This window comes from Vicia villosa, linkage group LG4, assembly GCF_029867415.1.
Source record: "Vicia villosa cultivar HV-30 ecotype Madison, WI linkage group LG4, Vvil1.0, whole genome shotgun sequence".
NCBI lineage: Eukaryota > Viridiplantae > Streptophyta > Magnoliopsida > Fabales > Fabaceae > Vicia > Vicia villosa.
Genome location: NC_081183.1, coordinates 135,215,638 through 135,240,577, shown reverse-complemented (window position 1 = coordinate 135,240,577; position 24,940 = coordinate 135,215,638). Strand labels below are relative to the sequence as shown.

Genomic DNA, 24,940 nt, shown 5'->3' with positions numbered 1-24,940 from the left:
TTATACCGCGAATATAGTTATATTTATTTGATAAATATTTTCTACAAACATATATGGTTGTTTTAAAAATAATAAAAATTAATTAATTAATATAATTTCGTATTAATTAAAATGATTAATATAAATATATAATAATAATATATAGTTATATTAAGGATTGTGACTATTATATAGTTATATTAATTTTTTTATTGTTATATAATTATAATAAAGACTATAATTTATATAAAAATATTTTATTTTTTAATACAAGAAGATATAGTAATCGAAAAATATTTTTTGAAATAAATATAGAGCCATATTAATAGTATGATAATAAATAATTATATTTTAGTTATAAAATAACAAAAAGCATTAATAAAATATTTTATGATAAAAAATCTATAATAATAATAGTAATATAATAGAAAAAATATTTGTTGCATTTTAAAGATAATAACAATGAATATATTATTCTAACTGTTAACAAAATTTGAATATTAACGGGAACACGAAGTTACTGATGATTTTTTTGAATATTAACATAAACATTAAGTTACTGATAAATTTTTTGAACATTAACGAGAATAAATTTGGAATATTAACGAGAACACGAAGTTATTTATCAAAATATTAACGGGAACACGAAGTTACTGAACAAAATATTAAATATCAACGAGAACACGAAGTTACTGATCAAAACATTAAATATCAAGGGGGACATGAAGTTATTGGTCAAAATATTGAATATTAACGGGAAATGAAGTTTATTGATCAAAATATTGAATATTACTGGGAACACAGAGTTACTGATAAAAATATTGAATATTAACGAGAGCACGGAGTTATAGATTAAAATATTAAATATTAACGGGAGCACAAAGTTAATGATCAAAATTGTGAATATTATCGAAAACATTCAGTTAATGATCCAAATTTTAAAAATTAACGAAAACAAATTTTGAATATTAACGGGAACACAAGGTTTCTGATCAAAATAATAAATGTTTACGGGAACACGGAGTTATTGACAAAATATTGAATATTAACAGGAACACGAAGTTATTGAAACGAATTTGGAATATTAAGGGGAACACGAACTTATTGATCAAAATAATGAATATTAACGGGAGCAAGGAATTACTGATCAAAATAATGAATATTAACAAGAACATGAACTTACTAATCAAAATATTGAAAATTAACGGGAAGAAATTTGAAATATTAACGGGAATACGAAGTTACTTATCAAAATAACGAATATTAACGGGAAAATGAAGTAACTGGTCAAAGTATTTTTCTATTGATTATGTATTTTGAATGAATCATTATTATAAATGGAGTTTGTAGTGGTTTCTCATTGGCCTACAAGAGAGAGCTGATCGTTTGAGATTGGGCTGATAGTTCGTAGTTATAATTGAGCAAAAATAACTAATTTTCTCCTTAACTAGCCATAGTTATCACTAATTGAATTATATGATTTTATTGAATATTTCTTCGTTATAATTTGTGAATTTTAACTTTTCCTTCATTATAATTTGTCAAATAAAATATTATTATTTTTATAACTTTTTCAATTTTACCCCAAACTTAATCTTTTACTAATATCTTTTATTTTTCTCAATCACAATGCGCGAAAACGACGGGTACCCGTGCGAACGCACGGGTAAGACACTAGTTTTTATATGTAGTGAAAGACACGTTATATTAATTTTTTAAAATTTTAGTTATTTTCTTTACTTTCACTATATGTAGTAATCAAATAAATTAAGCTATGTGTACTTCACTCACCTCACCCCAATTTACTTTATATGTTTGATCACCTAAACTCAAGTACAATCATCGAAGTTTTAATCAATATTCACAAGCTTTTATATTTATTTTTTTACTAACCAAGTGTTAAAAATAAACCTTTAGAGAAAAATCAGCCAGAAACCAAAAAGCGAATTTCAACAAAATACTTCTTCTAAAAGAACAAATGTCAAAGTTAGATGCTTACATTTATGGGGAGAAGTATGGTCACATGTCTTTCTTAAATATGCCTATGTGCTTATGTTTCATTAGATAAGTCATCTTGTTTATATTAGCTATTATTTTTGTAGTCCATGTGTTATTTATTGTTTTCTTGTCTTTTTAATAACGCTTAAGAGGGAAAAGTATCCTTTTAGGTTTGGGCGGGGGGGAATTAACTACTCAAGATTTCTCATGAATCTTTATCTTCTTACCACCTCTTTGAGAGAAGTGTTGTCTACATCAAAAGGCAGATAATGTGGTTATATGCGTTGTGCAAGAAATATCACCAAGTGGTTTTGATGATAACTACTCTCACCTAGTCTTAAATTTAAACACCTTATGGTGTTGATGTAAAAGCTCTTTCAAGATTTTTTTGGTGACAACTGACAAAGAGGGAGATGATATCAATTGTTCATTGGTTCTTGATGATGGAATCTTCTGAAGAAGAGACATCTTTATTCTCATGAGAAAAAAATATCAAGTTCTAATTGAAAGTGCTAGACACTTCTAAATCAAGCAGGATACTTAAAGACTTGAAGATATGATCTTTAAGCTTGAAGAGTTGATGTTGTGAAAGTGTGAAAGCTCGCATGGTCCTGCGTTTAGGAGTTTTCTCAGTCTCCATAAGTTTATGGTAAAATGAACAAGAATAAGTCTTGAAGTACTAAGTCAATGCACACACTCACAAAATGCTGCTCTTTTTCTCTTTTGATAAAATCTCTTAAAATTATTCCGAGCACACACTAAATTGATTAAAACGTTGGTTAATCAAATAAGAAGGTATTTTACACTAGTTAATCATTTAAGAGTTTCTTCTAATTGATTAAACCTATTTGTAGTGCCTCTTAATCGATTAAATATATTGTTAAATAATTAGGTGACATCGAAACTAAAACTTTCCTAGTTTAGGTTAGACAATCGATTAACAACTAGGGTTAATCGATTTAATCATTAAAAAGACCCATGAATTAATTCCTTTTGAGACATATTTCTTTCATGTATAAATGAGGTTTTTCTTCCTTTCAAAACACACTAGTTTTTTGAATGGAAACTTCTTGACTATTTTTTCTACTCTTTTTTTCTTCAAAAGTTAATTTTTTCCACTAGAATTGTCTTAGTGTCAAGAGACTAAAGATTTCATTCTAAGAGCTGTGTTATACTAGTATTGTGCTAAGTTTGTTTTATTCAAGAGATTAATTTTATTGTGTAATATGTTTGTAAAATATTTGAAGATTTCACGCTAAACTTGAAAAAAGCTTAAGTAAAGGTTCTTGAGCTAAGTATGTGTAAAAGTTTTGTTTGTTATTAGAAGGTTTATGGACTGATCCTATTCAACAACTCAAGTGTTTGTTGAAGGATGTATGGGCTGATGCTGAAAAAGCTCAAAATTGATTTTAGTACAAATCTCAAGGGAAAAATCTCGAGGATTCATATAGGACATGTGGTTTAGTCCGAACAAGGGTAAATCTTTGTTGCAATTTTTATCTTTTCTTTCCATTTCTCCGCTACTATTCCTTTGTTTTTAGCTATATTAACATGAACATTTTCTAAATTAATACATTTTATAAATAGATTTAGAATATCATATTCACCCCTCTTGTGTTTGGAGTCACTTGGTTAACATAGACAACAACTAATAACTCGTTTTCCATAGTGGTGTATTTCTATGGGCTTCAATTGAGGTCTTGCTTGCTTAGTGTATGGATAGAATATGTTATCATGTATTTGACCCAAAAAACCCCTATTTTAAATTTTTAAACACCACACATCAAGCCTAAATGTTTGGATCAATATGACACAATGATGATAACAACAAGAATTAAGGTCTTTTTAAGAATCTTAAAAGCTTTAAAAAATTCATCGTTGAAGTGATATCTCATGTCATGTTGCAACTATTAAGAAAGAGGTATAATAATCAAATTTTACTATAAAAACACTTGTTAAACAAATTTTACCCTAATACCAACTTATATGTAGCCGCCCCAAAGAGAGGAAATATTTACCAACATCCATTTCATGAGTAGTTACTACAAAATTTTTTTGGGGGGATTTGCCTTGAAAAAATTTGATCTAGAAACACTCAAGAACTTGGAAAACAGATCTCTGAGATGAATTGCAAGTACAGAAAATAGAAATTCTCATGGTGGGAACATATAACTTAGGGTATGCGACAAAATTTGGATATCACCAAACAATGTATTTTAATATTTTGTGTAAACAATGTAAAACAAAAAGAAAGTTTATTCACCTCAGTTTTTTATTTGAACCGAGATAATAAAGCATTTTTTTTAGGAAATTCACCAGCCTTAAACAAATCTTTTTCATCCATTTAATGATTATCAACGCTCAAGACTCTGCCATTAGTGATCCGCGTGAAACCTAAGAGACATCCAATATAAAAGCATGCTGAATATTGAAAATATAACCTAAATGAAACATGAAGCACTTGAACCCTAAAGACGCTTGGAAACGTTCTTTAACATGGATTGTACGCGAAGAAAATTACTTGGGTTTAAGGTTTGTTTTCTTAAATATTTATTTGAGCAGAAACTCATATATTTGAATATTGATTTTATTTATCTAACCTTTTTTTTTACATCAGAATCAAATGCATACAAAGCCACAAAAAATATATTGGCACCCATCATTTGCCCCTTACCAAGTTTCAATGTTTCATAGATCTAAAATCTATATCTTCAGGGAATTTGATTTTTATCTAGATCTCTAGGAAATTTGATTTTTCTTTTTTTTAGTATTTTGTGTAAACAATGTAATATTCTAGGTAAACAATGTACTTAGTAAACAAATAAATGTATTAATATTTTGGGTAAACAATGTAATGGGTTTTTTTAAAATTAATCTTACCCCTCAATTTTATGGATAAACTGAGAGGTAAGATACGCTAGTTTTGAAAATAATAAAAGTGCGGCTGCTAGGGTTCGAACCCATGTGCATATAACTTTACCCCTCAATTTTTATATCACTGAGGTGTTAAGTGGCAAATTTTCCTGACGCCTTTCGTTACCTCGCTTCTTTAGCCAAGGTAAAATGTATTTCGTATTCAAGGTGTTATGTGTTTTTTGTAGTAGCGTAAACAAAGTAGTAGATGTTATCTAGGAGCCTGCTTTTTATTTTATTTTACTAAAAGACATACCACTACAGTTCAAACTAATAATTGTGGTGATATGTTAAGGCATACGAATTTTGAATCTAACACTAACATTTTTTCATTTTTTCTATACAAAAAAGAGTGTGTCCCTTAATTGTTATAGTTACATAAAAATTGATAAAAATTTCACCACATCTTTTATTGTCAATCGTGGTTATATGTTCCCTAAAATTAATATGTTTCACTACGTTTCGTCTTTATTACCGTGGTGAAATGTATTTCTTTATTAAAACATATCAGGTTTAGTTTATATCTTTCATAACACAACTGTCATAGCAAAGAACAAACAAAAGAGAAAGCGATAGTGATATAGACAAAATTGAGAAGAAACTTCATCATCTTTATCATGTATTGGAACTTCCAATCATCATCACCTCTCATACATGTCTTGGAACTTCCAAATTTGTCCCTCTTCTTGGTTTTTTCCTTTTCTTAAAATGATGGTACATTCTTTATTTCATCACCTTTACCATCATTCATGTTGAGTTTTAGGTTTTTATGTTGTTAAATGTTATATTGTTTTGAATGAAAATCGATAACAAACCATATTAGTAAGTATTGTGTGTATGAACCTCTAGTATGATGAGGAATATAATTAGTTGCAAGTATATGTGAGAGTGTTATTGTATATATGTGTATGAGTGATATTGTGATTAATTTTATATCGTTGAGAAAACTGTATATTATTGTGATTGAGTGATATTCAAATTGTTTCATTCTTATTGTATTGTTGTATTGTTAAATGATTATACAAACTTTTGATAAAAATTTCAGAATTTATTAGGGACCCTAGTTGGATGAAAGCTGATAGATTAGGTTCGGTGTATGAGAAATGAATTCTTAAATTCCTTGAATACGCGGAACAAAATCATCCCAACAATAATAGTCTGTTTTATCGTCCTTGTGTTAATTGCGGGAATATAAAAAAATTCAAAGAAAGAAAAGTTACATCATCTATTTTGTGATGTAATTTGTCAAAATTATACAATATGGGAGTGGCATGGTAAAGTGGATAAAAATCAAAGTGCGACATCACAAAGACATGAAGTTGATGAAGATATGAATGATCGACTAGATGTGGTTCGTGATATTGGAGAATATTTTCTTAGAAAAACCTGTATTTATGATACTTTATGTAGTGATAAAGATGCGCCTTTATATAAAGGATGCACAAGTTTTCCACAATTGCCTGTGGTTTTAAAAAATAATAATTTAAAGGAAAAAAATTGGTGGATGCACTACTACGAAAAACACCTATCATGACAATTGGAAAAGAGATACAACCACATCAGACCAATCGTTATAAGGTAAGCTATAATTGTATGTACGATGCTTTCCATTACGGTTGCACAGTCGTTGTGATAAACTATGTAGTGCACTACCTATCACAACTATTAGCTTAAACAACCATTGCAATAAATGTAGGGTCATGAGTTTGATACCTAGCTACAACCAAAATCAAAACTCTTAAAAGAAATTACATTTCACTATGAGTATATATCAGAACCGTTGTGGCATATATAGGAGTTTTTTTTATAAAATAAGGGATTGCTTATTTTTCCTTGCCTCTCATTAATCATATACAACAATTCAAATAGATTTTTAACATAATAATCTAAAAAATTAAATTATTCTTGAAAAACAAGTTAAAAGATCCAATGTTTTTTCGAATTTCATGCATATTGTAATTCAAGATTTCCTCATTAACCCATAAAATTTGATTCAATCTCAAATTCTTCAAAGTAATGTTAATGAATGGATGTCTTCTAAGTCTTTCAGACAAAATTTGATTTTCTCTTCTTTTCTAATTTATTTTCCAAACATCAAGATTTATGTGAAAGACTCATACTAGCATCCATTTATCAACATTATTTTGAAGAATTTGTGGCATTAAATCAAATTCTATTGGCTAAAGAGGAAATTATGGTTTACAAGATGAATGCAATTCGGAAAAAATTGGATCGTCAAAGTCATTTTTTAAGAATAATTTAAATTTTCTTATTATTAAATTAAAAATATATTTAAATGGTTGCACGTTCAATGAGTGGTTAGTGAAACAAGCAATCACATTTGATATAACAAACTCACTAACAAAAACATCAAATAATTAAGATAGATTGGGAGAACTTTATAGCTAACAATTTTTGGAATCTATGAAGAGTTTAAAAATGTGTTCTCTATGGAAATGTTATATGAAATACTCGTATAATATTTCCACTGTGAACACAAGTTCACAACTGTTAAGATCCATGTTCCCTGATAAGTATTTCCAGCTGCATCACTGATAAGTAAAGACCCATAACCATTTTCTAGCTGCACGTGAAATACCATTTATTAACAAACAACACAAACAACTACATCAACAACATACAAAAACACACAACAACAACATACAAGAACATTTATACCTTAAATTGAAAAAATGAATGTATCATTTAAACTCATGGCATCCACAATGAAAAGATGATAAAACTTAGGACTTAGATGCAAACCCGTGTTAACAACAACATACAACAACAAAAATACTATATCAAACAATAAGAAAATCGTATGAACATCATGTGAAACATAACAACATACATGAAAACGGGAGATTAAGGAAGAATAAGAATACATTTATCAATGAAGAACAAAATTGACAGCTATATTGTAGAATATGGAAGCTAATGAGAAAAAAGAAGAGAGAAAATGTGTGTTAGAGTTTTGCTGTGAGAAACGACGATACTGTAAAAAAGAGAGAGTTAATTCACTTATATATGGGTAAATACCATGCATGGTGAAATGTAATGCCTTTCGAAACATTTGATTATACTAACCACTGTGATAGGTGTTATATATATATATATATATATATATATATATATATATATATATATATATATATATATATATATATATATATATATAACTCATTGTAGCGAAACAGTAGAAAATTTTTGGAGCTAGGATTCGAACCCTGTCACTCAATGAATGTATAATCATAGTTAATTATATTGAACGTAATGCAATGTTTCTCTCATAAGTAAAAAAAATAAAACGTGTCCAAAAGGATGTATTACCATGGTTAACTGTTAGACCGTTGTAATTTGGTTTTACCAAAGGTATATTTCGTAGTAGTGATAGATAAAAGTTTCACGGAATTGCTTGATTTTGTAAAACAAATGCTAGCAGAAGATACCAATTTCTCATGTCACTTTTATGAGGCAAAAAATATATTGTGTAAAATGAATTTGGAGTATATCAAAATACATGCATGTCTTAATGATTACAAGTTATAAAGGAAAGAGTGTGAAAAATTGGATCTATGTCTGAATACGGTGAGTCGTGCTAAAAGGTGAAGGGCAACAGTGGTGATGACTATGATGATGTTAGTAAGAAGTGTCCTCCTGCTAAAGTGTTATGGTTCTCGCCAATAATTCCAAGGTTCAAGAGACTTCTTTCTAATCTAAATGATGCAAAGAATATTAGATGACCTACAAATGGAAGAAAATGAGATGGAAACATTCGCCATGTATATGATTCTTTACAATGGAAGAAAATTAATTCGTTGTTTCTGGGTTTTGGCCTTGAGCCAAGAAACAATAGGCCCGCGCTTTCCACAGATGGAATGAACCCCTTTGGCAATATGTGTACTAACTATACTTCATGGCCTAATCTTCTCACAATTTACAATCTATCTCCTTTTTTTACCTGTCTACTGATGTAATGCATGTGGAGAAAATTTTGTGTGATAGTTTGATTGTAGCACTTCTTAACATTCCAGGCAAGAATAAAGATAGTAAGACTCCCCTTCTAGATATGGTGGTGATGGGTGTACGACAACAGTTGGCTCTAGAAGATATAGGAAAAAGAACTTATCTACCTCCGACGTGTCACACTCTATTTAAAAATGAAAAGAAAAACTTTTACGAGTGTTTGTATGACATTAAAGTTTCTCAACATTACTCATCAAACATCAAGAAACTTGTATCAATGAAAGATCTCAAATTAATTGGCTTAAAATCTGATGATTCTCATGTTAATGCAAAAACTTCTACTAGTGGCTATTTGTGGAATCTTACTAACACTACTATAATAAGTCATCTTACCTTAGATGCGAAATGGCTTTTACCTCGGTTACACCGGCGAGATAACAAGGGGTGTCATGAAAAGTGTGGCATTTAACCTCTCTGTTAATGCTAAATCGACGGGTAATGTGTAAAATGGTCACTGGTTCGAACCCCAGTGAGATTATTTTTGAATTTCTAAATGGAAAAATTTTCCGCCCCTCAATTTTGAAAATAATTGACGAGTTAAATATGATTGAGTTTATTATATCAATGTGGATTGCTTATTCCACTAAACCCTAACTGAAAATATAACCTTTAAAATTGATTTAAAAGTGATTATACGAAAAACTAAGTTATGTTTGAAAAACAACTTATACCAATCAAAATCTTTTTTGCATCTTTCAACTCATTACTATTCTCTCTCTTTCTTTTATGGTTAAAATTTCTCAATATGTTTCAAGATTTTTCATTCAAACCTTCCTCCCCTACTAATTTATTATTCAAAGTCTAAAATTTGATGCTTTACAAAATGAAAAAAAAGAAGGAGTTGAACAAAAACTAGATGTATACAAAGAAATTTTAACATTAAAAGAGAGAGAAAGAGGAATAATGAGTTGAAATATTCCAAAAAACTTTGATTAATAAAATTTGTTTTTCAATTATAGCTTAGTTTTATCTATTATCATTTAGTAAACCCCTTAAAAAGTCTATATTTTCAAAGAAGGGTTAGTGAAACAAGCAATTTACATTAGATATAATAATTTCAAATGTTACATAGACTTGAGGAGAGTTTCACAAATAGTCACAAAAACATCAATCTCGGTTTAAAAACAACGATTAATACCAATTTAACAAAATATCAACATAAACAAAATAAGGATGACAACATAAACAATATGAGAACAACATAAACAAAATGACAACAACATAAACATTATTACAATAACATAAACAATAAAATAATCTCAATATCTCTCAAAAAATAACCACAACATAAACAGTAAATCTATAACATCATTCTTAGTTTTACAAAAATAATCAATATCATTTTAACCAACAACATCAATCTCAGCGTAAACCTTGAGGGTTTCTTGTCTAAACATCAAAAACAACAAAAACAATGTAAAATGAGAAGTGATGTTTGATGTACCATAACTGTGAATAAGATGTGAAAATAATGATTTGGGTGTTCCATTTTGAAAATTATCGAACAAGAGCCCTCACACATGCAATGGAAATAATACCAGGAGGAAGAAGCCGAAGTGAGACTAGTACAAGGATGACAAAGCTTGTATTAATAACGAGTTAGGAGCCTCACTTCAACGTCATCCTTTTTGTATTTTTCCATGAAAATACAAGGAGGATATTAGGGTTTTGTTTGAGAGATAAATATTAGGGTTGTTATGTACTGGAGCGAGATAATTTTGTTTTTATAGCAGTAAACTTTTTATGTCGGTTTTTTTAAAACTAAGGGAAAATATGAATATTAAAATAAGGGGCGCCTTTTTGGTTCTAAATAAAACATAAAATTGCAGGAGTTAGGAGTCGAGGCTAAGACCCTAAGTTACATTTGATACCGGACTTTTTAAAAAACTGAGGGATACATAATAATTTATAATAAAATAAAATAAATGGCACGGTTCAGGTCATTTGACATCGGTTTTCCATTAGTCGGGGTGAAAGTATTGATATGAAATGTAATATTTGTAGTAGTGTAAAAAATGTAAGAGTAACTATAACTAGATTGTGCATATTCTTTAATGCTATATGCAATAAAGTTTTTTATTTCAATAAATGAGATGAATTAGATGATGAGGCTGTAATAATGTTGTATAAATTATAGAAATTAGAGATATTAGATTTCATGGTCCAGTTTATATAAGGTGGATGTATCCAATGGCGTTACTCGGTATCGAACCCATGACCTATTGGTTTTTCACTACGGCTGTTTTTTACAATTGTGGTGATATGTAGCGCGCTTTCCAATTTATTACTACGACTAATAGACATTGGTTATAAGTATCCCACTTACAACCATACACAATTTTACCACAAACCATCAACCGTGGTTATATCTATTTTTCAACCATTTTGAAATGTGTTATTCGTAGTGAATATTGAACTGAATTCTAACCATTAAAGAGTTAGAGAAGGATAATGAGTAGCATGAAGCTCGAAAGTCATTGATGTATAAGTTATTATTTAAATATAACTTAATTTATCATATTACTTTTTTAAAAGAATCAATTTGAAAGCTTACATGTTCAGTGAGGGGTTGGTGAAACAAGCATTCCACAAAAGATATAATAAACTCTATTGTATATATCACCTCGGTTAACATCCATAAATATGAAGAAAATGCAGTGATGTTCCATTTTTAAATGCCAAAATACATCTGTAGGGTATCGAACTAGTGATCATTCCATTTTTCACTATGGTTGGGCTATTCCATTATGGTGAAATGTGACGCGTTATCATGTTTTTTACAAGAGCCACTCACTCGTAGTGGAAAGTATGACACTTACCACCATACCTCATTACCATGGACCTTCAATCATGATGAAATCCTTCTCTCAACCATGGCGATAGATATTTTTCGCAGTAGTGGTGTCTACCCAAGAACTACATATCTTTGAATTCTCCATCGCACCGAGAGATACGAGGAGCAAGAATCAAATCTTTCCAAACACGTTAATAAAAAAAAAACTTTCTTCTCTTTACTTGTAAATACATTTTATTTTTTGTCTGATGATTATGAGAAATTCGATATAATAAGGTTAGTAACATCTTTTTGCAGAATTAACTAGAGGTAACTGTTTTCTAAAACAGGTGTCTTATTTAAGATGTTAATACGTTCCTTGCAAATAATCAACTTCTGAACCCAAATTTGATTTCAAAGACTACTTTTTATTTTGAAAGAATTTTATCAATATTTCTCATATTCAAATAAATTTTGATAGTAACTTCATTGCTTACAAGCATGTTCCAAATATTTTTCGCATCGCGACAAATATAAATTTCAAAACAATATTTTTTAATGAATAACTATCACATAAGTCTTTAATTTATTTCATCTTCCCTCTCTCTAACCTAACACAAATGTCCCCCTGTTGAAACTGCTGTTTTTGTCACTTTAGTTGGCGTAACCAGTTACAGGCCCGATAACAGAAACAGAAGTGTTGTTGTAGTAGCGTAACCGGTTACGCTGTTTACCGTAACCGGTTACACTGAAGCTGAGCTATTTTTTTTATTTTCTCTTTTGTTAGTTCCAATCATTTTGTAACTTGTACTATATAAGGAGCTCACTACTCCTATTGTTGTTAATGTCAATTTGTCCACTCACCCTCGATTACTCTCTTTCTTTTATTTTCTCTCAACTTCTTTAATCTTCATCTTCTTCAATTGTTCATTTTTTCTCCATTGATAAACCTTAATTTGATTTGTATGTTCTAACATCTATGACCTAGTCGCTTCCGACCACCCATTCTTCCCCTAACATCGAAACCTTTTGTTCACGAATGTATTCTAGATTTTTTTGTAGTGCAATGAGATCTTTCATCCGCACCACTCATTTACCCTTATCAGGTTCGCTTTTTCTTGCCCCATCTTTGGCGACCTACCTTCCTCCTCCCTTTTTTTCGTCGTTCTTACGGTGTAGGTTTTAGATTGGTGTGATTTTGGGGCTAATGTTTTGTTTATTTTCGGAAATTCTTCGACGTTGAATATCCATATGCACTCTTTTGCTTAAAAATAAGTCTGTAATGTATCACTCTTTCTTCCATTTGGTTTTTAAATTATATAAGTTTTATTTATGTTATTGTCAAAAAATATTTTAATAACTAAATAAATAAATTTTATATGTATTAAAATTTACTAATATTTTAATATATTTTTGTATATTTTGGAGGCTCTTGTGTGTGAATTGAGTTTGCAACTTTTACAGTATAAAGATTACAATTCAGAGAATTTATAGTATTCGTACAAAAATTACAATCGAGTCAGTTTGCAATTGTTCTATGAAAAACTAGAGTTGTGGGGATTTTGAGTGAAAAAATTATATTTAAAGATATTTGAAAATTTTCCGTAGATTTTTTTTAACAACTTTCCCAACTGATATTATAGTTAGAAACAATATTGTTAGTCAAACAAAAAAAAGTAAGATGCAATATTCTAGATAATTTAGCGTGAACAGCAAGCAAAATCATCATATTCCTTTCCACTGACATCTATATAATAAGGTTTTGGTTGCAACATTAACACCATCCAAACACAAAAAAAAAACACTAAGGTTTCATAGCAATTTTCAAGTAAGGTTTTAAGAATGTCATCTCGTGTGTCCAAGAAACTCATCCCCATGCTTGAGGCTGAAGAAGCCGAAGCATTGAAAACCGAAAACGATGGTACTTCTAACGCGTTTAACAACCATGGTGGTGGGAACAAAAGTTTCTCCGGTGCCAATATCTACAGGGGTGCAAATTCTGGGGACCAAAAGAAATTCCGCACCACCAACAATCATGGTGACCGCACCGTCAATAACAGTCCACGGTTTATTCATGGAGGAATGATGTAGGTAATGATAATCGATGGATGTAAAATAATCTTACCATGTGAAATCACACACATGTAAAATAACACTGGAGCAATTTCAGAGCACAAAATATGTGATTTTAATCTAAACTATGGGAAAAGGCTGCACTGCATATTTCTATATAAGAGCTTCTATGATGCTATATATTACTTATCTCCAGTTTTTTTTAAGATCATGGCAGCACAAACGATTGTTTATTTCAATAACACATTAAATTAAAAGTATATCAACAGACAATAACATGAATATTTTAAGCACCAAAGCAAATTTCTTACGATCCAAACATCCCTTTATATTGTTGAAAGGTCGGATATGTGAAAACGAGAACAAAACCAAAGACACATTGAAATTATATATGCAATCAAAATCTTAAGACAGTGGCTGTGTAATCTTTTCTCTTATATATTTCTCACATTTTCTCTATTGTAAAACGGATAGCTATTATCAAATCTAGGGTGTTGATACGGTGTACATACTTTTTAGTGTACACATAGCACCCCTCATTGATCATATATACCATTTATTTTCTCTCTCTCTCTCTATTGATTTGGTCTCTATCTTTGGATGTTTCTTCTTCTTTTGGTTTCCCACTTCGACTTCACTTTCCGCGTCACTTTAAATGTGTTTTATCGTCATCTATGGTGTGACATCTAGCATCACCTATGTTGCTACTTTCGTGTCATCTCCGGCGTCACTTTCTTCTGTTGCTCCTCTTTCTGACGCTTCTTTTTATTGGTGTCTTTCCCTGTTAGATATAATATTAATTGGTTGATTTGATCTAGTATTTTCAAAGATAATTTGTAACGAAGTGAAGTTGAGAAGGCTTCAATTTGAGGGTGAGTTTAAAAAAAAAATTAACAAAGAAGGGAAAAAGTACACAATAGGTCACCAGGCACAAGGAGTTTCAAGCCAGCCAAACAAGAGTCACTAGAGGACAACTATAAACATACTAAAAGGAAAAATAGGTGAATGTTGGATACGCAATTTGAGAAGTGAAGATTAGAATTTAAGAACTAGTCCAATTTGAATTTGTTTAACCAACATTCACCAAACAACGTATACTCACAAGTAAACATATATAAGTGAACATATACAATATATACGATATATACAGATCTCAAAAACATAGAACTATTGTGTTTCAATTCAATATCAAAACTCCAATCCTGACAACGGCGCCGTTTTGTTGGAGCGGTAAAGCAGAAAACAAAAGATTGGAAGTATTCCGGGTTTTATCATCTCCACAGGAAATGTCACGAGGGAAAGAATGCCATTCAACAGTTTCCTCGTTTCTGAGCTTGGGTTGATTAATGGTTTGAAGCTTAAATTGCAAAAAGTAAATTATATGAACAAGTAAAGAATACATTCTTTAAAGAAGAGAGAACTCATCAGGATTGAATTTCATATACCCGTCAAATACTTAAACTTATTTCTCAGTTTTCTCAACTTAATTTACTCGTCAATATCATCATGTATCACTCACACAGAGGTTATGTCTAACGCAAAGTGAGATATCAACCGTTTTGTTCTCGTCGACGATGTCTCGCGCAACTCAACTAACACGGAGGCTTTAAGAGTAGATACCCAAAGCGAATGCTAAGCCTAAGTCTATCTCTAGCGTCTAGAACCTAGCAAATATTCATCCAAGAACAAGATTTGAGGAGTTTATCTCTAAAGCAACTCAAATCCAGGCACAAAGCAAAAACAAGGATAAACATCAACATTGATTTGTAAAAGAGATTTTATACAATACCATGAGCAATAAATATACATGCAAACAAAGTATACTTACAAACAAACTCAACAAATGAAGCTTACAAAGAGAAGAATGGAGAAGAATATTAAATCTTTCGCGCTGTCAATCACGAGCAAAGAGGCTTCGACTCTGGATCATCCGATTACAACCTCCAAATGTTATTTTCTAAACTCTAATATCAAAGAATAGAGTTGATGAAGTTAGGGCTCAAAAATACCCAAACCATACCCTAAAAATATGATTTGATCTATTTATAAAAAGCTGAAAAATCGCAAACCAGGCTTAGCCCCAAAATCTCGGTCTACAAATTGATTTTTCAGCTCTATGGCGCGCTAAGCTCGTTCAGTGGGCGCTTAGCCCCGTCTGCAACTATATTTTCTTTAAAATTTTCACTCTTGAAGCTTTTCCTTTTGCCTTTATCACTCAATGCTTCGATCATGCATAAATACCTATAAAATGAATAAAAAATTATCAAACCGTATGTAAATGAATCAAAAACACAAATTTTACACAATATGTACAAATCTAACTAAAATGTGTGAAATAACTACAATTTGGAACTTATCACTCACCGAGCCTATGTTTTTCATGAATTGTGTCAACCAGTCAAGCGGATTTCGGGCTGACTCATTAAAAATAAATTTATAAAATAATTTTAGTTAATTTTGAAGAAAAAATATTGAGCTAAGATAAGATTGCATTAGCGTGTTTCAAGTTAAAAAGAAAATTTAATGAGGATGAAGATATGTTTTGATGATGATGTGATTAAAGAAATACTCGTGAAAGGAAGAGAAAGTTTGATAAGTGTTGGAAATAATATTCAGTTCCTATCTACTTTTATATAGATGACTTCATGGTATATATATATATATATATATATATATATATATATATATATATATATATATATATATATATATATATATATATATATATATATATATATATATTGATTTGATGAATATTTAAATATTACTTAACTAAGTTTATGATTATTCTCTATTTATGTTATTAGCTTTTATCTATTACATAACTTATGTGTGAAGATAGAAGTTTTAATTTTTAGGCTTAAATGTACTTTTGGTCCCTCTAGTTTGGGTATTTAAACAATTGGTCCACATATTACAAAACTAGCTATTCTTGTCCCATAATTTGATGGCCTTTGGATTTTTGTGGTCCCCTTCCAGTTTTGCTCATCTTCATTAATGAGGTGGCAGCTTGGCTTTTGATTCATGTCAGCAATTCTTAATTTTAAAAAAAAAATCAATATTTTAATTAAGAAAATATTCAAGACATTATTTAAATAAAAAAACAATTTTCCAATGTTAAAAAAACTGAAAAAGAAACCAAAAGTAACTCCCCCATTTCAGATTAAAGGTCACGTTTCAGATTAATTCTCATGTAAAATTTCGACACTTTTAAGCCCTTTCCTTTGCTTTTGAGTAAAAAAGCTTATGTAAATAAGTGATTTTGGCAAATGTACATTTTTGGTATTTTTAATATGTTTGCTAGTGTTTCAGTGTGTTATGATCACAAAAGTGCAACAAAAGCCGGGAAAAAAAGCCGAAGACTAGAAGATTTAGTCGACGCAGAAGGTGTCGGTGTTTAGCTTTGTTCGCCCGACAAGGTTTCTTGGCTTGTGGGCGCTGTTTTGCACGGCAAAGTCAAAGAAGGGCCCGACCAGTGAAGGCAATGACAACTGGGGGTGATTCACTTGTAGATTCGCCCGACGCAGAGTAGGCGAGTGTGATTCGCCCTGGCGAGACATTTGGTCCGCTGGGCGAAGGAAGATATTTTCTGCTTCTCCTAATCACTGTTGCTGGCACGTGGTGTATAAAGTGGCTTTCGCCCAGCAAGACTTTTGGGACGCCCGGCGAATCTGGGCGTGTAGAGCATGGTATTTAGGCACTTTTGTAGATATTTTTGGGATATAACGTCCTTTTGGGATAACTTTGTAACCTAGAAACTTGATAGAGAGCAAAAATAACCCTTTTCTTCATCTCTTAACCAAAATCATAGCTTTTTATCTTCAATCTTTGATCTTCAAGTTTGAAGATCCAAAAGCTTTATTTGTTGCTTGTTATGCAAGTCACCATTGAAATTGGTGGCTAAACATCACTTTGTGTCAAGATTGGACATAGATAATCTTATCTTTTGTATCTATTTCTCTTAATCTTGTGTATGGGAACAAGAGATGATTAATATATGGTGAAAAACCTTGTTTTTATGGTTTATCTTTGATTTGGATCTTTAATGAGAAATGGGTTTCATATCTTGACCTAGGTTTTTTATCTATCAACAATCAACATCTAGAAATAGTCTTGTGAGTTGGTATTCACTAATATCAAGCTTTTAAAGTTATCTAGTTGCATATGTTATTGTTAAAGCTGAAACAAAAGAATCATGGCAATGGTTTTTAGACCTTTTTTTACATGATTTGGAAGGATACAATAAGATGTCATATGCATTTATATTTGATCAACAAAAGGTATTATTCTGCATTTACATCATATACATTTGTTTACATGTACTTATAATTCAGAATACATGTGACCGAGACTAGTTCCAACTGTTTAATGCATTAGTGCCAATGTGAAGTACAACAAATAACACTTTTTATTACGAAACTTTCATCTCAAGCATGCTAAAAACCGAGTATATATCCTGGGAGCGACTCGTTTTATTTTTTTTAATAAAATAAACAAAATTTTAACTCAGTGTTATAAAAAATTGAGGTAACAAAGCTATAAGTGAGCTTCATTCTTTATACATAAAAAATAATAAACCTATTCTCTCGTTTTTTTGGAGAACCGAGGTAATATATCTATAAGGTATCTCGCTTTAAGTTCCCATTACCGCATTTAAATTTTTTTTAACCATTTATCACTTGGCGTCTTTTCCAGATTCCATGTTTTTATTTGTTAATTTGTAATTCTCAAAATAATTGCTATCAATAAACAAGAATAGGCAATAATAGAAGCAGGAAATATTTCATTGATAATTAAAAAACAAGACAACAAAGAAAACTATTCGACATATTCAAACTTCTCAATCCACTTAACTTCAACATTATTTCTTGAAATAACTATCCCAAACTTAGAGAAAAGTTCAGAAAGAACTCTTTCATATGGTATGAAAAAAGTCACTTCCTTTTGAGAAATTCTTATCATTTCCTTCAAGAGGTTCAAAATGGTAAGAGGAAGATTAACTCTGACGTTGTAGGTGAGGAAAATTATTCCACATATTCAAACTTCTCAGTTCACTCTACTTCAACTTTATTCCTAACTATCCTTAACCTAGAGAAAAGTTCAGAAAGAACTCTCCCATATGGTATGAGGAAAGTCATTTCCTTTTGAGAAATGCTTATCATTTACTTCAAGAAGTTGAAAATGGTAAGAGGAAGATTAACTCTGGCGTTGTAGGTGAGGAAAAAGAGATGATTTTCATACCAAGTAGGCATTTCCAATTGTTTCTCTCTTGGGCGTAAATTTGCCACTAGAAGTTAAAATCAAAATTTTATAATAGGCCGTAGAGAAGCAGACTGGTGGGCTTATCTTGGTTGGCATAAATTCAGTTAACTTGGGTTAATTAGACATTGTTGAGTTGATAATGTTAGACATAATTATGTGTCTATTGACAGTTGATTGTCATAGAAATCAGTGATGGAGTAATGAAGAAATGGGAGCTATTGACATAAGACTGGATGACTTTATCATGACCAGCTGGAACAACAGAGGCATTCATTTTGAACTCTTTAACAATATTAATGCATATGGGGCCATGTAGAATGTGAAAGTAACCATTCAACCATTGTTTGTTAATAGCTTTCCTTATTTCAAAATAATCGAAATCATTGAAATCAACAAACTTTTCATTGCTAACGAACAAAATATTTGCATCCATTTTTTAATATAAAAACACTTTGAAATAAGGAAATAAGACACAGAGAGTTTCAAATGAGATGTTGAAAATACGAAAAGACTTTGAAACAAAGTTTGAAGACAGAAAGAGTTGGAAATTAGACGTTTAAATAGCTCAAAAGCCTCCTTGAAAATCCAAAAGAGACATTACGACTTGAATATAGATGATCATTTCTATTCCAGTGATATGATTCCAATGCATGCACGCCATATTTTAATTCGTTTTTAAAACAACATATTATCTCGGATGTTCGCATAACCGAGGGGAAAAAACTGGAACCTCTATTTTTGTTATATTTTTATTAGTAAATTAAATGATCTAACCCTTCACTTTTTCATAATAATCGATTGATAAGATAATCATATTTAACTATAAAAGCACTCCTTAAATAGATTTTACCCTAATTCTAACTCGTACGCATCATTCTTTGAAATAAAAGCTTATAATTTCCTTTAATATGCTTGAAAAAGAACTCTATGATGGATTGCAAGTGCAGAAAAACATTTTCTAATGGTTGGAACATATAACTCCTTTATAAGTTTGATGCATTCTATCCATATAACATTTTCCAATGTTTGGAATAGATAACTCCTCACAGCTAAGAAGTTGGATTTGTTGCAATATTGTGTTTTAATATCTGGTGTAAATAATGTAACTTCAAAATAAAAAGATTCGCACCTCGGTTTTCCAAAAAACCAAGGGGATAATTTAGCGTTTTAATTGAGGGTAACAATCCTCCACTTTAAGGTTTGCAAGAGTGTTTTCCATGAAGAGTTCTCTATGATGGATTGCAAGAGTAGAAAATTATTTGGTTTTAAGGTTTGTGTTCTTAAATAATTATTTGAGAAAAAATCATTTATTTATGTAACCCTTTTTTTGTTCATATAAAAATAAAATGCAAGAAAAATCCATAGAGAATATCATGCACCCATCATTTGATCTTCCCCAGAATTACATGATTTGAAGATCTAAAATCTATATCTTGGGGAAATTAATTTTTTCTGTGTAAACTATGTAATATTCTGGATAAACAATGTAGTTTGTAAACAAATTATTTTATTAATTTTCTGTGTAAACAATGTAACAAATTTTAATTAAAAAAAACACTATTTTACCCTTCGATTTTATTAATAAACCGAGATATATGCAATGCTAGTGTTGTAAATAATAAAAGTGCAGATGATGGGGTTCAAACACATGCACAAATAATTTTACCCCTCGGTGTTTTAAAAATCAAGGTGTTAAGTCGTTTCTTTTGATGATGTCCTTCGTTACCTCGCTTCTATAGTTGAGGTAAAATGCATTTCGAGTTCCAGGTTAAAGCATTTTTTATAGTAGTGGTGGAGTCCAGATTATGGGTAAAAATATTATATGGAAATTGGAAGAAGAAACACCCTAGGTTGAAATTAAAGGAAGTTCTGTGAGTAGCTGCTAGGGCAACGACAGCTCCAGCATGGGAAAGGGCAATGTAGAGAATGAAGTCAATGAAAGAGGATGCATGGAAAGAAATGTTGGATGTCCCTGCTAGCTATTGGAGCAGAGGAACAAGACAAATGATGAACCTAAAAATCCTCACATACTACCAAGGAAATTTTCAATCGTCACATGTGCAAAATGTGGTGCTATAGGACATAATAAAGAGGAGCTGTAAAGGAAAAATGGCAGCAGATAGGGAAAATCCAAAGTGTGGTAATAAACCAATGAAGGCTAAGAAAGTGAATGGTGGAAAGTGAACCAAAAAGTCCAAAGAAAAACAAACAGAAACTGCTCAAAATTCACAAGCTCCTCAACCAACTCAACCTACTTATTATGATTTTTATTATAGTTTTATGTAGTGACTTTAGTTATATTTTGGCTATAATGTATGGATCTTGTGTAGTTTCATTTTGGCTTAAGGAGTGACTTGAGTTTTATTTTGGTTGTATGAATATTGGCTGTAATGTATGGATCTTAAGTAGTTTCTTTTTGGCTATATGAATATTAATGTTCAAACAAGGTTAATGTTAAGTATTAAGGTTTGGTTTAGTTTACATTCCTTGTGAAGTTACAGGTCTAAATTATGGTTTGGTGTAGTTTACATGTCTCGGCTATCAGAATACCTTGTGCAATTTACAAATCAAAATTGCAGGTCTTGTGCAATTTACAAATCAAAATTGCAGGTCTTGTGCAAATTACATAATCAACATTACAAATCCAAATTACATGCCTTGTGCAATTTGCAAGTCAAAATTACATGTCAAAATTATAGGTCCAAATTACATGTCCAAATTAGTTGTTCTGTCCAAATTATAGGTCCAAATTACAAGTCTTATCCAAATTTGATATTAGGTCCTGTTCAAATTATGCAGTAGCATTTTATACTAAAAAACATAGAAACATATAAACATAGTCATAACTTCATTCATTCAGTGAAAGCATTACAATGGCTAACTTATACACCATAAAAGCACAGAACATAGAAACCTAACCTAAAACCTAATCACCTTAAACATATTCAATAAATGTTGTCTCAACTAAAGCAAACAACATAACAAATAACAACATCTTCACTTTCATCTTCAATTCTTCCTCTTTTACTTTGTACGAATTAACCATCTCCTTCTCGTCATTCAAGTTCTTTAACAATGCAGAGATTAACTCTTCCAGCCAAACAAAGTGATTGAATTTTTTATAGCCTTGAATGTGTAAACAACAAAAGAGATGAAGATGAATAAAAGTCAAACTCTACATAGAGCGTTAATTTGCAGAAAGTTATACATACCTTATACATCCCACATCTATAGAAAGGGCGACCTGGGTTCACATTCGTCCATGTCGTCATCAATGGAGCATCCATACCACACTTGCATGCATACCGCAAATGATTTGAAGATCTACCTCCAAGGCCGTCTCAATTTTTTAGAGGCCCTGTGTAGATTAGTCATGGTTCAACCATGAAAAAATAATTAGAGGCCCTATTTACCCTCATTTTATCAATGGCAAAGATTTATGAGGCCCTATTTAATTACGATTTAATCATAAAAAATTTGAGGCCCTGTGCGGTAGCCCGCCTTGCACGCCCTCAAAGACGGCCCTGTCTACCTCCATGACTAAAAACGGAGAGTTGCAACATCTTAAATAGTTGAATATGATAATGGATTTTTCACGATTTGGGGGTCTGAAGTAAATGATGAAGTTTTGAAAGAGATCTGGAGGAGTGAAGAAGACGATGAACAAGGTCGAGAACGTGAAGAAGAAGATATGAAGTTTTTTTTTTAATAGAATTTTAGAACATATATTTAAAAATTATTTTCTTTAATTAAAAAAATTTCTTAATTAAAATATTCATTTAGTTTTTAAAAAATTGAAAATTGCTGAATGGATCTAAAGTCAAGTTGCCACTTCATTAATGAAGATAACACATAAGTAAAATTGGAGGGGACTAATAAAATTCAAAAGTCATCAAAATTAAGAGATCAAAATAGCTGATTTTGTTATAGGGTGATCAATTGTTCAAAACACTCAAATTATGAAGACCAAAAATGTATTTAAAATTAATTTTTATTCAATAAAATTTATAATTGAGAGAATTTATAATATTTTTGTATAAAATTACAATAGAGAGTCGGTTTCTAATTTTTCTATAAGAAATTAGAGTTGTGGGGACTTAAAATTTGTTCGTGAAAAAAAGGATTTAATTAAAATAATTTTCATTTTTTTTATAATTTATTTTTAATACTATCCCAACCAATATTATTGTTAGAAACAATATTCTTCGTCAAAATAAAAAAATAAAATAAAAAAGTAAGATGCCATATTCTATATAATTCAGCGTGAACAACAAGCAAAAGCATCATATTCCTTTCTTTTCATCTATATAATAAAGTTTTAGTTGCAACATTAACACCATCCAAATACAAAAAACACAAAGGTTTCATAGCAATTTTCAAGTAAAGTTATAAGAATGTCATCTCGTGTGCTCAAAAACCTCATTGCCATGCTTGAGGCCGAAGAAGCCGAAGCTGCGAAATCCAACAACCATGGTACTGCACATGCATTTAACAACAACGGCGGTGGGAACCAAAATTTCTCCGGAGCCAAAATCAACAGCGGTGCGAATTCTGGAGATAGAAAGAAATATCGCACCACCAACAATCATGGTGGTCGCGCCATAAATAACAGTGGTGTTTTTAATGGCAATGGCAATGGAGGGATTACTGAGGGTAACTTTGACGCATCCACAATTAACTATCACAAAAAATAGTTATATGTATTTGTGATTATTAATATGTTATATGCAAGGAATAATGAAGTTGAAGATATATTTAATAATATGGTTTCAGTGGTTTATGGTTTTATTCTGATGTATAGGAGGTTAAAAATAAAAGCACCAGTGTTGCTATAATAAATCTCCAAATGTTTGACTATAGTTTATATATTGTTGCTATTAGTACATGATATTGGTTTGAAATTATATATTTCATTGGATTTTATGTGACGGGACCAAAAAAATCTAATAACTTTGGTGGGCTGCAAATCAAGTGTGGTTTTTCAAATAATGATCTAATGTTATATGATTAATTTGATAAGAAAATTTATTAATTGGCTTTTCTATATAGTTAAATTTTAATGGGAACGTAGTGTGAAATTAATTTATATATTTTTTTTGAAAGAATAAAGTTATACGGGAGAATCCATTTATAGACCATGTTGTTACAGGAATACATCAAAATAAGAACAAATTCAACTATCAGATGTATCTAAATAGGAACAAATTCAACTAAAAGATATAAAAATAGAAACAAATTTATCGAAAGAAAAAAATTGACTTTGATAAACTAGTTAACTTGTAGCTAACTATGATAACTACTCTCTAATACCCACGTTCAAGTTGGAGAGTGAAAATTATGAACATCAAACTTAGACATAAGATCATGGAAAGTCTTTGTTCCTAGTGTTTGTGTAAAAATACTATTTTGTTGTTGCTTGGTTGGCAAGTAAGTTGTTTGTATAGATTCGGATTTGTATGTGATTTTAACTAAAATGACAGTATTTTTCAATATGTTTAATCCTCTAATGGAAAATAGGATTTACTGCTAAATAAAGAGTTCTTTGATTGTCACAATGTAAAGATGTTGATCTTTCACATGAAACTTGAAAACTAGATAGTAAATTTCTTAGCTAAGTGATTTTACTAGTAGTATGTGCCATAACTATATATTCTGCTCCATTAGAAGATCTAGAAATTATTACTTGTTTATTTTGTTTTTCAAGGTATTAGAGAATGGTCAAGTTTCATTGAATAACTACATACACATTTTTTTGTTAACGGACATGAAACCTAGTATGAGTTATAAGTAGGGGTGGCAAAACGGGCAGCCTACCCTACCTTGTTCGTTCCGCCTTAAGACCGTCAAAAAAGGGGCGGGGTAGACAAACCCGTCAAATAAATTTGGACTTAGAAATTTAACTTATCCGGTCGAGGT

At 30.6% G+C, this 24,940-nt stretch overlaps 1 protein-coding gene across 1 annotated transcript; it reads left to right on the top strand.

Annotated features, from left to right (window-relative positions):
• The first annotated feature begins 23,352 nt into the window (after positions 1-23,352).
• LOC131599734 (uncharacterized) lies at positions 23,353-23,909 on the top strand. Its single transcript, XM_058872007.1, has one exon. The coding sequence runs from the start codon at positions 23,419-23,421 to the stop codon at positions 23,716-23,718; it is 300 nt and encodes a 99-aa protein (XP_058727990.1). The 5' UTR covers positions 23,353-23,418; the 3' UTR covers positions 23,719-23,909.
• The last annotated feature ends 1,031 nt before the right edge of the window (positions 23,910-24,940 follow it).